This window comes from Phaenicophaeus curvirostris, chromosome 7 (assembly GCF_032191515.1).
Source record: "Phaenicophaeus curvirostris isolate KB17595 chromosome 7, BPBGC_Pcur_1.0, whole genome shotgun sequence".
Classification (NCBI taxonomy): Eukaryota; Metazoa; Chordata; class Aves; order Cuculiformes; family Cuculidae; genus Phaenicophaeus; species Phaenicophaeus curvirostris.
The window spans coordinates 3,678,418-3,696,787 of record NC_091398.1 but is presented as its reverse complement, the minus strand read 5'-3'; the positions used below and the strand labels follow the sequence as shown (position 1 = coordinate 3,696,787).

Below are 18,370 nucleotides of genomic sequence, written 5' to 3'. Positions count from 1 at the left end.
TCAAAATAAAGACTTTTTTTCCCTACAAAGATGAACTTGAAAACTGATTCTCTTATTGTTTTTCAAAGGGGAGGGCTCCCAGTTTTCTAACTTGAAAAGAATTTGAGGATAACAGAAGAGTATCATTAGCATCATGTTATTCCATGTAGTGGAAACCCTAGGGAAAAGCAGACAATGATTATCTGAGATGCATTTGTTTCAGAAAGGGAAACAGGCTTTCAGAAGCATCTGGCCACTTGTGAATTCCTTTTGGACACAGGGGCACCAGTTCTTGCAATCAGAATATTTCAGTTCTTTTTAAAAATGAAACATATTTTGTAATGGGGCAGTTGGGCTGGGGACAAACTGCGTGTAGCGGAGATGTGGTTAAGGGAGGATTCCTGGGAGAGGTATTTGTGTGCAGAGATGACTGGCAATACAAAATACACAGGGAGTCAGGGTATGTTACCATAGTGGTAATGGAGATGATTTAAGGCAGATATGGGCAAGCCAAGACTTGAACATGAAGGCCTCTGGTCTTTTAAACAAAATGAAAACAGCCTGCGATACCAGCATAAAAGATGGTTATTACTGTAGTCTTAATAGACCCATTGTAAATTCACTTTTTGATTAGCTTGGTCCTCTGCCACAGTGTGTCACAAACCATCACAACGACGCCTTCCTTGATGAAGCGTCCAAAAATTTCTTCCTCTGGAAGTAAGCCTCCCAGGTTCCATATGTATACTCTTATTTTAATTCCTCAGGCTATCTTGACACCCTATAGGACTTCTCCAATGTCATGTAGCTGCATGGAGGTAAGTATACACCATATTACGAGAAGCGAGACTTGTTCAGAGGAAACAGTTTTTCCAAGATCTTGCTGTCTACAAATATTAGATACAAGCTGTGTTAGAAACTCTGCATGAAAGCACCACAGAGTAACAATGCCACTGCTACCAGATAAGAACAAGCACCTTCTGTCTGTGTCTCACTGTCGTAAAATCTGCTTCTCCCTACTCTGAGTCTGCTGCAGTGAAAGGGAACATTTGCTACAAATGCCGCAACCTTAATTTTTAAAGAAGCTTTGCAACCCAATATAGCAGCAATTTTATTTCAAGAAGCATCTGGATTTTATTAGATGCAAATGCAGTTGGGTAGAAGTCTGGAAAAGGAGAGAGATAAAAAATGTTCTCTCTGGAATATTTCAAACCAGAAGCATTCATCATGCTCAGCCTACCCTTACGACATAGCATGGGGGTTTAGGGTGACTCTGCAGTTCACTGCAAAGCTATTGCTACTGCAGGGAGTTGTTGTATTTATGCTTCCATTGCCTCTGGCAACTTGCAAATGGTGACAGGTGAAGAGTTTCCTTTCTTCTTTGCACGATTCAGCAGTTGCTTGCAGCCTTACTCAGACTGCCTTGTAGCAGGAAAGACTGATGACTGATTTCTAGTAATTTCCAGGCATATGGGCATTTGCTGAGCCTTCTCCCTACAAAAACCTTTACTTTTGGAAAGCCATCGCTCAGAGGTGATGCTTGTGATGCTGTCCCTGGTGGGGGCTCAGCCAGATCAGTTTAACAAGGTCACGTCTTCTCGTTCCCACCTAATATACACTAAAGAATTTGTTCATTAATACAATACAAATGCCTACTAGACATATGAATCTAAATTCAAACATGAATACAAATGTAAAAGCCCTGGATCAAAAGCCCCTGAAGCTATGCTTGGATTTTAAATCAACATCAACACTTTAATAAACAAAGTCTCTTCTTTCAATGAGAGAAAAAAAAATCAGTGACGGCTGTCATGGAATCACAGAATGGTTTGGGTTGGAAGGGACCTTAAAGATCATCCAGTTCCAGACCCCCTGCCACGGCTGCTGTGGCATTTGAGCATCAAAAAGCGTTACGTTCCCTGGAGATGAATCTCCTCTTTTAATACACAACTCGCTGGAGCTGTATCTGCACACAAGAACACACTTGCCACAGAACTACACAATCTCAGCCCAGGGTGACACTCTCTCACCTAACTTGCACTGCAACGACATCAGCTGCGTAGCAGGAGGGTTCAATGCTGATCAGCGGGTGCAGCCGGCTACATTCACACACAGGGGCTGAAAAGGATCCCCAGAGATCCACTGGATCATTTTTACAGAGTGAGTGGTGCACAGGATTCTTTCTCAGCCCTATCTGCCTGTGGGCACCACTCCAGGCAGCATGTTAGATCATATGGACAAGGAAGCAACGTGAGGAAAGTCACACTCATTACAGCAGCCTACAGCAGGTCAAAATCTCTCTTCTCACACTTGGAAACTTTCCTCACCAGGAAAGTGTGTGGGCTGGCAAATAAAACTCCTCCTTGCCACAACCCCCTAGCAGAAGAAAGGATAATAAGTTGCTAATCAATTATAAGCATCGTGCGAAACAGCTTGTTTGGGAGGTATCAGTCGCTTTTCCACCTTCAGAACCTCCCGTGGCATCCAACGCAAACCTCAGCAGGGATGTCAGCACCCCCTTCTTCCCTGGGGGACCTCATTCTGCCAGCCAGCTTTGGTAGGAAGCTGGGACTCCCATTCATCTAACACCCTACCACGACTTCCAACGCTTAACGCACCATTCCAACCCCATCCTGTCACCCAGATGGATAATTCATCTGGGGAAGGAGGTGAGCATGGCTCACTGTTTTATTTATGTTCTGTCTGCCATTTAGGAGAGAATTTAACCAAACAGGATGTAAAGATGTAAGCAGTCACCCTCAGCTGAGGCAGGTTTGCAGCACCCCTGTGCATTCATAGAAAGAAATGGTGCACGTGGTTTTGTAATTCATTTTATCTGCACATGATTTCTGATGTAAAGTGCAACGATTTGGGAACTTTTTCAAATGAGTGCCCCACCAGCGAGGCAGGGAAGTGTGCCCTGAAGGCACTGGCGTACTCTTCCATCCCTAAAAAACCCACAGTAATGTATGGAACAGTAATAAATAAGCAGATCTCTGGAAAAACTCTGGAGTAGTGAAACCTGCTGTGTGGCACTCGAGGACAACCGCAAATGAATCATTTTAAGATTGTCTTGAGGATGGATTAAGCTCAGGCCATTTCCTATTCCCTCCAGCAGCTGGGCTACAAGCAGCAGTGTTGGAAGGCACATTTCGTGTATGTGAGGATCGGAGCTAAAAAGCCATTTAGTATCACTCCTAAAAGGCAGCTAAGAGCATAAGCACACAACTATTAACTCAAGAGGTCTCACTGATTCATGGTATATGCCTACACAGACAACAGCAGCTCTCCCGGGAGGGGACTTTGGCCAATGTGCTTAAATCATGGGAAGGATCTTTCCAGATGCCAAAAGGATTAGGACGCTCCATTTTCCTTATTAATCAGGCATCGTGCAAGGACCCACAATGTCTTTGAAAACAGTCCTGCATGCGTTTGTTTCAGTATGAAATCATCTGCTGGGCTGCATCCTCCAGTGGGTGCATATCTATTTCTTTCCTTTAAAACACTTGACTGCCTCCAAGAACAGGAATAAACTCTTAGTAATGGGGTAGGACTTAATCAGTATATCCAGATCATAACCAATACAGCATTATGGGGTTTTTGCTTCCTGTTTTGTGTTGATTTTTAATTAACGCTGACATTTATATATAAAATAGTCAGTTTCCAAAAGGCCAACTGGAAACCCTCCTGTGGATTACCTCATCTAAACACAGATTTTTTTTGTGTGTGTGCATATTTGTAATTGTTTGAAGGTTTTCCAAGCATGTCTTAAAGTCACACTGGAGTTCTCAAACACATTTATAAGAATGTTATAAGGTTATGAAACTTCAAAGCAAAAAAAAAAGAGTTTTAGACAGTAATGATGTTTAGGCTTTGTGATGGATGCTTGTCATGGAAAGAATATTTAACCCTGCATCCCATGAAGACTAGCACACAAATTTAAGGATATAGATGCTGGCCATGGATTTAGAGGTAGGTTGACACACGAATTTAAGGATATAACTGTGGTCCATGGATTTAGAGATAGGCATACAGTGTATGTGCTTTTGTGGGATTGCTCCATCCTGCTTAAAAACCGGTTGCACTTTATGGTTTTGATTTTGGCTTTTCTATAAAGAAGGGGGAATTTCTAATGGTCTTAAAGCATCAATCCTTTCCTGAGAGGTTAGACAAAAAGAAAAACATTAAACACAAATTAGGAGACCAAGCCTGCTCCCAAAGAAACCAAGGTCAGAAATGGTCTCGTTTCAATGGAACAGATTCCTGCAGTAAAATTTCTGCTTTCCTCTTAAATATTAGTCTCCCTTTCCTTTTCTGCTCATGTGTCTGCCATAGCTCTCATCTCTCCAGCAGCTATGATCTGCTGCCAAGATTTGTTCTACTCTCCATGTAATTTATGACCCTGTCATGCAGCTTATTCATAGACACTTTCCCAGTGGCGAGGCTTGGGATCCTGACGTATTTAAATGCTGCTCACAGAGGTGTGGGGAGAAGACTCCAGAGAGCCAAAGCATGTGGCCAGCTTTATTCAGGTGACAGCGAGGTATATCAATGAGTGGAATTGCTGCAACAGGTAAAGCAAGACAATTTAATTAATCTTTGCAGGGTGAGGATCTGAGCCTTTCAGCTACAGAAAGTCCCTCACGGATGTCTAAGCTGTGAGCCAACAACAGCAGTGAATTCAGTGCACTGAGTTGCCTCTAGCCTGATGCTGCTTCCCCCTGTCAAACAAACACGTGCCTTAAACACATGGGAGGCAGATGTCCATGTGTCAACCTGAGCCCCAAACGTTTCAGAGGTGCCTAAACACCAGCACTCCAGACCCCAAAGCTCTACTATAGAGTCACCTCACAACAGCACCAGCAAAATACTACTGATTTTCCTGTAATCTGTAGCATTTTGTCATTTCAAATATTTCTTTCTCATGCACAGATGCTCCATCTTCTATAAAAAAATCCTATCAAATATATCTTTCTCTCTTCCACTTTATTTTGTTTTCTCCTTCAAGACTTTCCTTATAAGAAAGGTCTCAGACTTGTTTCATGTGCCAAAGGAAAAAAAGAGTAATTTTTACAACCTACGTTTCATCAAAATATTTTCTAAAGACTTACACTGGCCCTTTTCAGCCTCACCTTTCCATGTCATAGAATCATAGAACGATTTGGGTTGGAAGTGACATCAAAGATAATCCAGTTCCACCCCTCTGCCATGAGGAGGGACACCTCCCACTGGATCAGGTTGCTCAAAGCCTCATCCAACCTGGCCCGCATGGAAAAGAATCTGAAAACAGTGAGAAGGAAGAATCGGTCAGGAGATAAAAGCCATTGTGTAGCACTTCTTTTCAACTTTGCATATGAATTATAAATTAACTGAAAAGACACACTGTCAAAAACTTTCCCTTCATTTATTGTGCATGTAATCTGCATTTTATGCTCGTGCACTCTATGGAAAATATGAACACTGTTCCTGGAAAGTTAGCTATGACCCCTCCACATTGTGTATAAATCTGGAGAGTTTAATCAAACGCAGAAGCATTGTATATCTCCCAGCTCTGAAGCTTTTACCTGCCCCTATAAATTTTCCATGGACTGGACAGCAAGTGGGTTTATACTAATCTAGCCAGACTAATACCCTGATTTGATGATACGTATTTAGGTAATATTTGCCTTAATTTCTGCATGACCTGCCTAAGCAAAAATGTACCTCCAATAAATACGGCTGGCTTGGGACACATTCGATGAGTACAAACATCAGATACATCATCGAGAGTTTTGGGATATTTGTTTTTAGCATATGACCATGAGATATGATGCATCTTTGCAAAGCTATCTGCCTCATTTAAGAATTATGCTCAGCTTTTTTAGTGGTGCCAGCAGCTTTGCTGGACAATGTAACGAGAATCTTTTCTAGCTAGACTGTGTCAAACTGCTTAGACTTCTCTTTTTTCTTTGAAACACACTGCTATTTATCTGTATTCATAATATGTTTCCCCAAATGAAATGGTTATCCAGCTTGGAAAGCCCCTAGATCAACCTGCTAACAGGACCAAATCCTGCTTGTTTTAAGAAAAACATGGATTTTATTGTTCAGTTCCACAGGCTGGACTGCGATCACCTTATTGCAGTCATGTATGGGATTTCGTTTTCCATCCATTTGATGCCTAAGTGCCTGCCTGGCAGCTGCTCCTATGCCTTTCCAGGAGAGGTGTAGACAAGAAAGTGCAGGTTAAATTGTGATGCCATCCCTTCCCCACACAGCAGTTAAAGGTGCTGGCTGGTACTGAGAGGAGAATTCTGGAAGTGAAAAGACATGCCTGAATCACCAGCTTTCCTGCAAAACGCTTTACAGCTTTAAATCAGTGTTTAAGCACTTGGAAGTAGTGAAATGGAACATTCCTGGAACATGGGCACGTCCTTGTTCTGGGCAAACTGACTTGTTTTCACTTGTGGCGTCCCAGCGGAAAACCTCTAGCTAAGCTGATTGTATGTACGTCAATGGCTAAATCCCATCAGTTATAATATCATAGAATCATAGAATCCCTAGGTTGGAAGAGACCTTTGAGACCACCAAGTCCAACCATACCTCTCTGCTACTAACTCATATCCCTAAACAATACTTCCATTTGCTCACAGAAACCCCTTTGGTGTGACCGTATCAGTACAGACGGCAGAAAAAATTATGTAAAATCACCCGTAAAACACATGTGTATTTATTGTTACTACAATAATTCATCATCTCAAGAATGAGAACCACTGACAACTCCATAAATACTGTCAGAAAGGTTAAAAAAGTAAGTGATGTCTGTTAGAAAGCATCAGCTCCAAATCTATATGATTTCATGGATAGGTGGTTTAGTACAGACTGAAAATACGAACTCCAAGCTGGTCCAAGATTCAAAGCAACCCCAAAACCAGAAGAACTATAGCCAAAAGACATATGCTGACTATTATCAATTTTGAATGCCAGCCAAAATAAAAAAAAGGTCTAGCCCACTATAATCAACATTCAAAAGTAAGGAATTAATCCAAAGGATTAATGACAGAGAGAAATTCTCCGAGTCACTATAGAAACTCCTTCACCATGAGGTCCAGCTTTTAACCAAAAATTAATCAAGGCACATCTAGATTCTAACATAAAACCACACCTGCACATTAATTATGAGTTGATTGATTGACACAGAATGAAACTCCAGCTCACGTTACTAATGTTTCTTGCTAGAAGCTCATCTTCCACAAAGGGTTTGGGTAAGTCAGAAACAGCCTTTACGCCTTATTCTGGGCCTCTCTCTGGGCTGGATTCCCACCACAGAAGAGAAATAGTTGTGACAGTCCCACAGGAGCGGTGACACTATTGCTGGGCCAAGGAGCAGCCTAGTTACAATAAATACATCAGAATCTTCCCGCCTAGGAGATCTGGCCTGCCAGAAGGGAAGAGTGAGGGAAAGAAAGTGAGAATGAAGACGGGGAGAAGACCTGAGTTGTTCCCCAGAAGCTGGAAAGTATAAAAGGTGGCCAACAAGAACTTCTGGGCAGGGCTGAAAAACAAGTGAAAGTGAGAGTTTCTCTCATCTCTTACAGCACAGCCAAAACATCAGGTTACCAAGAGTAAGAGAAGGGAAAAAGCTCAAACCCTTCAAAATTGGCAGCAAAGAACTATCCACGCTCCTTGGCTCCACGTAAGGCTGGGTGGAAGGGGTAAGAAGGAAACAGCAGACAAACTGCAGCTTGGAGCCAAACTATTTTCCTTCTGAACGCTCCTGGCTCCACTCAGCCCTTTGTGACTCTCAATTTCAACCCGTTACGCACTCCCCCATAATCATCATCATAAATAGCTGTTTGCCTTCTCGATGTGTTCAACTTCCTTGCAGCAAGCCAAGCTCAACCCAGCACTACCATTTACTGCTGGATGTTAACCAGGCCTGCCTAAAAAACCAAACAAGGCTCTATGTGATCTGCCATATTCGCTGGGAGAGACTAAAAGCAATCGCACTCGAAACACCAAGGGGTGTGGCCAAGCTCACCTCATGCTGCTGATGGTGATGTCACCGTTACTTAACTTCGCGTTAGCACCGTTAAGACTCCTGTGGAAAAAGAGGAGGGGTTTCAGTTCTGGTTTTGGGCTTTGAGGGAGAGGCAAGTTATGGTGACAATGTGGGCAGAGCCAACCGTTGTTCTTCCATTAAAAGAACCCCCCCTCTCTTACTCAAAAGTCAAATTATTGTTAGAAACATGTAATGACTAAATAAAAACAGCCGCTGGAATTAGGAGACTTCCCCCATCACCACCGCTGGGTGGGATTGAGGCCAAAACACAAAAATTGAAGAGAAAATAACAGCCATAAGAAACTGTGCTTTTTCCAGCTGTCATAACTTTTCTCCTTCCTTTGTCCATGCTTCAGGTGTTTGCACACAATTGCTACTTCTCCCCTGTTAATTGGGGAAGCGGAGGGTCTGGCTCCCCATGGGTGATCTGTCACCCCTGTGCTCAGTAATGCAAACGCCGTGCTACCCAGGCCCCTCACACAAGTCCTCTCTCCAGTGCATTTTCCTTGTGTCAGGGACTTCTGGGGCTCTCTCATCTTTGCTTTGGGGAGAAGCTGCAGGGCTCCATCTCCTTCCACACAAGGAGTACTGGGCTGTGAGCCAGAGAAGAATCATAGGCTCACTGAAGTTGGAAAAGACCTCTAAGATCGTCAAGTCCAACCATCAGCCCAACACCATTGTGCCTACTAAACCATGTCCAAAAATGCCATGTCTACAAGCTTTTTGAACACCTCCAGAGATGGAGACTCCACCACTGCCCTGGGCAGCCTGTTCCAATGCTTCACCACTCTGCCAGTAAAGACATTTTTCCTAACATCCAATCTAAACCACCCCTGGTGCAGCTTGAGGCCATTTCCTCTCATCCTATCACTGGTTACTTGGCAGAAGAGACTGCACCTGCCTCGCTACAACCTCCTTTCAGGTAGATGTAGAGAGTGATGAGGTCTAACCTCAGCTTCCTCCAGACTGAACAACCAGTTCTGTTAGCCACTCCCCATAACCCTTGTTCTCCAGCCCCTTCCCCAGCCCTGTTCCCCTCCTCTGGACATGCTCCAGCAACTCAACATCCTTCTTGGAGTCATGAGTCCAAAACTGAACGCAGGATTTGAGATGCAGCCTCACCAGTGTTGAATATAGGGGACTCCCCTGTTCCCTGTTGTGGTCCCTGGGGGCTGCTTAACCTCTGGAAGCAGGGAAGTGGCACAAGCAGCCAGTTAGGGGAAGGTTTCCTCTGGGCAGGGGAGATCTTATCAGCTGAGGAGAGGGGACATCCTCTCACTAAGACATGAGAGTTCCAACTCTGTCAAAAATAACATCTCTTTGAAGAGTTAGCAACACTGCACTTGGTGTCCTAAGCCAGGTCCCAAAGTCCTGTCCAACGGGGCTAACAAGACACCCCAAAATGCTGATTCAGGTTTCCAGAGCTGCTCTGACAAGTTCCCAAAAAAGCCACTGAACATCCCTGGAAGGGCATCAGGCTGGAATTTCCACAGAATTTAGGCAACACAAACTATATTTGGGATTCTGTAGAAACCTCCACCATGCATGTCAGAATGTGATGAAGAACACGTTCTCAGCTCTTTCAAGCTGGCATCGCTCTTCCAAAAGCTGCTTCTGTGAATGAGGGTCTGTCACACACTACTTGCCTGCAAGTTCACAGTCATGAGTCTGGTGAGAGTTGCCGTATTTCTTGAAGTTCTGGCATCTGGAAGCATGTCAGAATCTCAGTTTCCATTCCTAAATCACATGATGCAAGCACCTCCTTAAAGGATCGGGAAAGCAAACAACCTGGGACCCTCCACCCCCAAATAATTTCTCTATTTGGAAAAAAAATGAAAATCTCTCCCCGCTGCCCTCCAAAGCCGTTCTCCTGATTTTGCAGGCTGTGACTCACGAGTGTTAAATGCTTGAGGCTGACAGTAACTGCAAAACAAGAGCTGTGCCTGTGAACTTCTCATCACTGGCAGACTACAGCAGTTCAGATACACCAAACTCAAAAACATACTCCACGGTCAGCTGGAGAAAGGAAATGCGTTCTTCTGCATTGATGACATTGAACATTTCATCAGGAAAGACTGAGGAGGAGGGAGAAGAGAAGGGACATTCCATCGAGAGTGCCAAAGATCTAATTAATGCCCTGCGTGGGACCATTTATACACGATGAAATTCATTCCTGCACTGAGAGCCAGCATAAAGTTACGTACCGCTGAAGTGGCAGTTAACCGGCAGAAGGAATGAATTCCATTTAAAGAGCGATGTTCCAGATTCCTGGATGAGGCGCTCCGAGTGAATGAAGCACTGTGCAGCAGAACCTCAGCAGCCCTGAAACGAATTTTGCTGTGACCTAACAAAAACCACAGACTTGAAATTGTGATGATTCAGAAATATTCAGCTCGCAAGAGGAGTTCTTGCAAAATATTTGGGAACTGCAGGAAGCGTTTAATGGTCTCCCCATGTCAAGGAGAGGAATCCTGACCTCTTGTCTTTACGGTTCTTGTTCCTATGAGTGATAATTTTAGAAGGAGATGATGAAGCCTGTGTAGACCTTCTGAGGCTGCTAAAAGAATAACAAGTGACTCGGCTTGGTCTTTTCTGTACTGATTCATCTTCTCTCCTCACTATCAGACTTTGCAGGAGAATGATTGCTGGGACAGATCTTGCTCCCAGTCATATCTGTAGCCCCCCACGAGTGTGTGCAGTAAAGGAAATTAAGTCGACCCAGTTTAGAGGTTTATCTGCAGAGCAATACAATGGAGCAATGAAAGTCAGGAGAACCTTATAAGGACATGTGCCTTTTCTACCCAAGAATCCAAAAGTTAGGATTTCAGCAGAAAAAAATTTTGAGAAGACCAAGGACATGAATCAGAAAACCCATGGCTACAGCAGAGGTTTAGGAGATTCTTAATCCTTATTCGGATGCAAAACCTGCGGAAGGGCGGCTTTAAATACAAACTGATCTCATCCTAAGGAAGACTTCAGGTGAATCTTCTTTCATTCCCTGTTAGCTCGAGGGACAAAATGAGAGAGGGACAGACAAAGGAATTACATCCATTTCCCAAAATAAGTAAGAGACATCTCAGGAAGTCTAACAGCATGCAATATAATAATTACTACGTGTTTGTGTCATAATTACTGTCAGAGATTCTTTTAGCAGTGAAAACAGGCTGTTTCAAATTGTGTTGAAATACGACTCATAAGATTATTTCTGGCTGCTAATAAATGATGGCTACACAAGAAACTAATTTGGGAGTCATTAAAAATTATCATTTTCTTTTGTGCGCTTCCAGTAATGCTTTCTTAAACAAGACTCTTACATTTGTCCCTGCTTTTGTGTAACTAATGCTGTGGAAAGCATTAGACGCAGCTGCACACTTGCTGACACTGTAGTTCTCATTCAATTTTCAGACTGAATTCCATCTTCAGTTTTGTGTAAATACTTCTACTATCCTCGAAGACCTAAGGGCAATGCAAAATTACACGAGCTGGACTTAAAGGAGACATAAATCAGTCACTGTTGGCCATTTAGCCGTCATGGGGAGAGTACCCAGTATATGAACCTTCTAAATGCCATTTAAAATAGTTGTTGAAAGCAGCATGCTGGAAATGGGGGTCACTAAAACAGTGTCCTGGAGATCATAGGATAGTGGAATGGTTTGGGTTGGAAGTGACCTTAAAGATCATCCGCTTCCAACCCCTCTGCCATGGGTGGGACACTGGATCAGGTTGCTCAAAGACTCATCTAGAAGCCGTGTTTCTTGGGAGTAGGGACTCTCCTCCTCTAATGCCTGCAGGGAGCTGGTAGGCAGCACGTACCTAGACCTGGAGAGGCTGTAAACTCCCCGGGGCACTCTTCAGATATGTTTGCACAGCATCTACACCCTCAGGCTCTTGCTCCCCACCGATGACTGCCAGTTGCTTCCTCATGTTTGCTTATTCCACCATAGCCTGTTCCTTACAGATTACCTGTACTTCACTCTTACATTTTAAGCAGGTTTCCCTAGTAATTTTTAGTCATCATAATCCCCCTGTACTTGAAGACTCCTCATTACCATTTCCTTTTCCATGTCAGTTGAGCTGAATTAGCAGCCAAACCTGTTCACACACTCATTGAAGGGCAGGCAGCAGCAAGCACTAGACAGAAGCAGGGCAACACTGTCCACTGCCCAAACCAAACTGAAAATCTGACCAAGACCTATACACACTAACAGGAAAAAGTGACCTAAAATTGCCTCCTCATTGCTCATACGTGTTTCGTAGAAAGAAAACTCTTCTTTTACGCTGATTTCCACTTGGTTGTGCTACTTTTGGAGCAGGCTAGGTGAAGTATGTCCCAGTTATAAAAGGTGATACAGCATCATTTTCTGATAATGTGCTTTTCACCTTGCTTTTGTAACCTGGATATGTTGTAATGTGGAATTTGAGGATGACACTTCATATTTTAAGCCTCAGAAAACCAGGAAAACCTTCTGAAAGCAGGTTTTCATTTTGAGAGACCAGCTATTTGCTAGTTTGTGATGACACATCCCGCTTCAAAAGCCAACGCTCTTGTCGCTATGGCCACCTTAGTTCTGTGATTATTTTGAGGGATGATGTGCGTCCGGTAACTCGAAAAAAAAAATGCAGTACAGTAGATTTAAAAATAAAAATTAGGAAAGGTGGGAATTAGCTCACCACAGCTCACCTCAATTGCCAGCTCAGGTTTCAATTTCCAGTAAGTTTTCAGCAGGGAAGCTTGTATTAAGGTATCTGTGGGCATTCCTTGTACAGAGGGATAGAGAAGCCTTTGCAAACAGATACCTGACATCACAACTTCGAGCTTTCCTGGAACAAAGCATGTGGTGGGGCCATACACCGCCTACAGGAAGAGTCTCCATCCCAAGTGAGATACCACTGCTTGCCTTGCCGTAAAGATAACGCCAGAGGAACTAGAGCCTGGTGCCCAACTTACTGAAGAACTCTTACAGAGACCTCTGGATGCTGAGCTTAAGATGTATGGAAACACAGTAGACTACTTCACACTCACGTTTGTCTGAAGAGTTGCCTTAATAGATCAGGAAACACAGCAGACTTTTACATTAATAATCATTATTACAATTATGAGGAATGGCTGAGGGAGCTGGGGTTGTTTAGCCTGGAGAAGAGGAGGCTGAGGCGAGACCTCATTGCTCTCTACAACTACCTGAAAGGAGGTTGTGGAGAGGAGGGTGCTGGCCTCTTCTCCCAGGTGACAGGGGACAGGACAAGAGGGAATGGCCTCAAGCTCCGCCAGGGGAGGTTTAGGCTGGACATTAGGAAAAAATTCTTCACAAAAAGGGTCATTGGGCACTGGAACAGGCTGCCCAGGGAGGGGGTTGAGTCCCCTTCCCTGGAGATGTTTAAGGGATGGGTGGACGAGGTGCTGAGGGAGATGGTTTAGTGATTGATAGGAATGGTTGGACTCGATGATCCGGTGGGTCTCTTCCAACCTGGTTATTCTATGATTCTATGATTTTTTTGCCAAGACAGAGTATGTGTCAGATGCATGAAAATGGTTAGCAGCACCACCTTCCTACCGGATCAGAACTTGAGTTGCAGCCCGAGTGCTGCCTCAGAACAGGGCACCCTGTGCTTTGCACACAAGGATGCTTAAGAGCCACAGTCCCGGTGTGTGCTCCCTGCTTTGCTGTATTCCTTCAAACTCGGGAAAAGGGAGGCCGCAAAACCATCAGAAATGGTTATGGGAAGGGGACAGGGGGCTTGATGATCCTTGAGAGTTCCTTCCAACTCAGGACATTCTATGATTCTATGATGAAAATTTGCATTCAGCCCAGTTACGTTACCCCATCCCATTGAAGATCCTGTCTGCTTAGAGGAGGCTTAAAGCCAAGCATTTATTTTTTCACTTTTCTTTTGTCCTCAAGGATTGATTTTGGACAGCAAGAAACAAAGTCAGGGAAAGAAGCTACGATATCAATTTTGAATGGGATGTAATCACACTGTTTTCTCCAAATGAGGTGTGTGAGAGTCTAAGCTGGAGTCGGCAGCAGTTGGTAAAACATCCCTTAGGGAGTTCCCAAGGTGCACAGCATGTTGCAACTCACTTTCTCCCCTGCGTGGAAATTATTTCTCCTGAATGGAGCTGTATGCACTTAAATCAATTTTGAATGGGACGTAACCCTCATGTACGGCCTCAAGTTGTGCCAGGCGTGGTTCAGACTGGACATCATGACCCACCAGTACCTGAAAGGAGCCTACAGGAAAGGTGGAGAGGGACTATTCATAAAACCTTGTGGTGATAGGACAAGGGGGAATGGATATAAGCTGGAGAAGGGCAGATTTACGCTAGACATTAGGAAGAATTTCTTCACCATGAGAGCGGTGAGACGCTGGGACAAGTTGCCCAGCAAAGTGGTGGCTGCCCCATCCCTGGAGGTGTTCAAGGCCAGGTTGGATGGGGCTTAGGTAACCTGATCCAGTGGGAGGTGTCACTGCTCATGGCAGGGGAGGCTGGAACTAAGTGATCTTTGAGGTCCCTTGTAACCCTAACTATTCTATGATTACAAAAAGTTTCTTCACCAAAACTGTTATCAGCACTGGCAGAGGCTGCCCAGGGAGGTGGTGGAGTCACCATCCCCGGGGTTGTTTAAAAAGGGTAGATAAAGTGCTTAGGGTTATGATTTCGTATTGGACAGGTACGGTTGGACTCGATGATCTCAAAGGTCTTTTCCAACCTAGTTATTCTACAATTCTAACCACACCATTTTCTCCAAGTGGAGCGTGAAAGGGTTTAATCTGGCATAAAACATCAGTCAGCAGGGTAAAACATCCCTTAGGGAGTTCCCAAGGTGCACAGCACGTTACAAACTCACTTTCTCCCCTGCGTGGAAGATAATTTGTCCCGAATGGAGCTGTATCCGCATTTCTCCTGCATCCGCATTTCTCCCGCATCCGCTTACAAGGAAAACTTCGTTTCTCCTAAAAAAAGCGACCAAAAAAAAAAAAAGGTGAAGAAAAAAAAAGCCATTTTGTTGAAGCCAAACGCCGCACAAAATGGCACGACCGCCTTCCAGCCCTCTTTCTGGGCTGGGAGAGCCGTGTCTCCCCTCCCTCCTGCCCCCGCCCGGCCCCCACAGCGGTGCCGCCCGCCCCATATAAAGCGGCCGCCCGGCGCCTCCGTCCCGTGGCTGCGATCCCGAGCCGGGACGGGACGGGATGCCGGGAGGTCGCACGGTGTGTCGCCTGGCGCTGGTCGCCCTCTGCCTGGGGGCTGCGGCGGCCGCCGGGGACGGGGGGAAGCGGGGGAAGAGCCGCCGGCAGGCGCAGACCACGACGGTGCCGCAGGTCAACTCCGCGCAGAGCAAGCGTGAGTAAAAGAACGGGGAGCTCCGGGGGCTCCGGGGGAGAAGCGGCTCGGCAGGGCGATCCTGGTGGGGCTGGGAGCCCGGGGATCGGCTGCGATCCCGGGGTACCGGGAATGCTCGGACCCGGGGTGCCAGGGATGCTCGGACCCAGGGTGCCAGGGATGCTCAGACCCGAAGCGCCAGGGGTGCTCGAATCCCAAGATACCAGGAATGCCCGAGCCCGGGAGTGCCAGGGGTGCTCAGCCCCAGGACACCAGGGATACCTGAATCCCGGGATGCCAGGGGTGCCCGGTCCCCGGGACACCAGGGGTGCCCGAATCCCGGAATACGAGGGATGCCTGAGCTCCGGGACACCAGGATGCTCAGCCCTGGAGCGCCAGGGATGCCCGAATCCCAGGATACCAGGGTTGCTCAGCCCCGGGGTACCAGGGATGCCCAAGCCGCGGGGCACCAGGAATGCTCAGCCCCAGGATACGAGGAGTGCCTGAATCCTGGGATACCAGGGATGCCCGGGCCCCGGGATGCCAGGGTTGCTCAGCATTGGGGTGCCAGGGATGCCCAAATCCTGGAGTGCTGGGGATGCCTGAATCCCGGGGTGCCAGGGATGCTCAGCCCCAGGACACCAGGGATGCCGGAATCCTGGGACTTGGTGGGAGCTGGAGCCTCGGGAGGCAGTGTGCGACCCCGGGGCTCGGTAGTGACCCCGGGGCGGCAGGGATTCCCGAGCCCCGGGGAGCCAGGGATGCTGAAGCCCTGAGGCTCGGTGGGAGCAGGAGCCTTGACTCTGCAGGGTGACCTCTGTGGATGGTGGGCTCTCCAGGGCTCAGCGGTGACCCCAGGGCACCAGGGATGCCGGAATCCTAGGGTTTGGTGGGAGTTAGAGCCCCGGGATGCAGTGGGTGACCCCGGAGGTCAGCAGTGACCCCAGGATGCCACGGATGCTCAAGCACCAGGGCTCAGTGGGAGCCAGAGCCCCAACTCTACAGGGTGACCCTGGTGGGATGTTGGGCTCCCTGGGGCTTGGCAGTGACCCTAGGACACCAGGGATGCCCCAATCCCGGCCCGCTGACCCTGATGGCTGCTGGGCTCCCTGAGGCTCGGCAGTGACCCTGGGATACCAGGAATGCCCAAGCCCCGGGATGCCGTGGGAGCCAGAACACAATCATAGAATTGTTTGGGTGGAAAAGACCTTTGAGATCATCAAATCCAGTTGTACCTGTCTGGGGGACCTTGGTGGCTGTTGGGCTCCCTGGGTCTTAGCAGTGACCCCAGAACCCCAATGATGCCCCAGCCCTGGGGTTTGTGGTAGCCCGAGCTCCCCAGTGGCTGTTGGGCTCCCTGGGACCCCAAAATGTGGGAGGCTGCACTGCAGGGACCATGCCCCTTCCCTCGGTAACTCCAGACTTTTCCTTCTCTTCCCTCCTCATTCCCTTTTCCTCTCCCCCCCTGCAGAGACCTGCTTCGACAATGGAAAATACTACCAGATAAACCAGCAATGGGAACGCATCTACCTGGGCAACACGTTGGTCTGTACCTGCTATGGTGGAAGCAGGGGGTTTAACTGTGAGAGCAAGCCTGAACGTAAGTTGAGGGTCTTTTTTTTCCACATTGAGACCCCAGAACGGCTCTTGGTGCCAAGTAAGCGAAGCCTGGTGCTGGGTTATAACCAGGTTTTCAGCTGAAGCTTGGTGCTCTAGGGTCGGGAACGGATCTACACTCAATTACACTGAAGATCTGGCTTGGGATTTTCAGAAATGCTTTTCATTAGCGATGGGCCTGCCACCAGGACCCTGAGCCAAGCATCGCTCATCTCTCGGGAGGATTGGATCTAAACATTAATTTTGGAGCCAACCTCTTCTCTATAATGAACTGAACTGACTCCTGGACTCGCACGGGGAAGTTCAAATCTGGAGTCACTTTGCAGCTCTGGCTCTGTGCTGTTTGATTGCCTCACCCCAACTTTTCATAGCTGCGCGGTGTCGTCAGCTTGTTTAAAAATATTTCAACTTACAGCTCTCCACAGCCCCCCAGCCATGCTGTGAGCTTTCTATAATTGAGTGTAAAATGAGATTGTTTAGTCTTCTGCATAAAAAAGAGTTGAGTTAACAGAAAGAACTTTAAATGCAGGGTCTGCTGGAGGATGCATCTTTCTGAGATATGGTGCAGTTTAGATAATCAGATGTGATCTGTCTATATTTATTGGTGTGAAGGCACTGGTTTGCTGTAACTCGCTATGTTGCTCTGGAGATATAATAGAAAAAGAGGTTCCTGGCTGATTAGTGTTTATGTGAGACAGATGGGGCTGTCCCAGCAGTCTGTTCTACAAGGCTTGTGTGCTGCCTGCCTCACAGCTGGAGTATTTCAGGGAGTACTAGCTTACCTTGCTCTTCAGGGTTTCCCAAGTTCCTCGAAGTCCAGCAAGTTTCCTGTCTGGCACAATTAATGTTACTTGTCCAGTGGTGAAGTGAAGAAGGAGCACCTCCCCTGTGAGGACAGGCTGAAAGATTTGGGGTTTTTCAGCCTGGAGAAGAGAAGGCTCTGGGGAGACCTTAGAGCAGCTTCCAGTACTGGAAGGGGCTGCAGGAAAGCTGGGGAGGGGCTCCTTAACAGGGAGTGCAGGGACAGGATGAGGGGGAATGATTTTAAGCTGAAAGAGGACAGATATAGATGAGATCTCAGGCAGAAATACTTTCCTGTGAGGGTGGAGAGGCCCTGGCCCAGGTTGCCTGGGGAAGTCATGGCTGCCCCATCCCTGGAGGTGTTCAAGGTCAGGGTGGATGAAGCTATGAGCACCCTGATTCAGTCGGAGGTGTCCCTGCCCATGGCAAGGGGGTTGGAACTGGATGATCTCTAAGGTCCCTTCCAACCCAAACCATTCTATGTTTGTTCTGGTGGCAGCACTGACATAACCACTCTGTAATCACTTACTCATGTGCGAATGCGAACAATTCCTAAGCAGCTGACTTCAGTGGGACTCCTGTAGAATCTGGGATTAATACAGTCAGTTTTTTGC

General features: G+C 46.6%; 1 protein-coding gene across 1 annotated transcript in view; it reads left to right on the top strand.

Moving 5' to 3' along the window:
* FN1 (fibronectin 1) overlaps positions 1-18,370 on the top strand; it is a 263,549-nt gene that overhangs the window by 190,049 nt on the left and 55,130 nt on the right. The window contains exons 2-3 of the mRNA XM_069860514.1: positions 15,196-15,359; positions 16,810-16,938. Coding sequence (XP_069716615.1) covers positions 15,209-15,359; positions 16,810-16,938 — 280 coding nt within the window. The 5' untranslated portion in view covers positions 15,196-15,208. The remainder of the gene's footprint in view (positions 1-15,195; positions 15,360-16,809; positions 16,939-18,370) is intronic.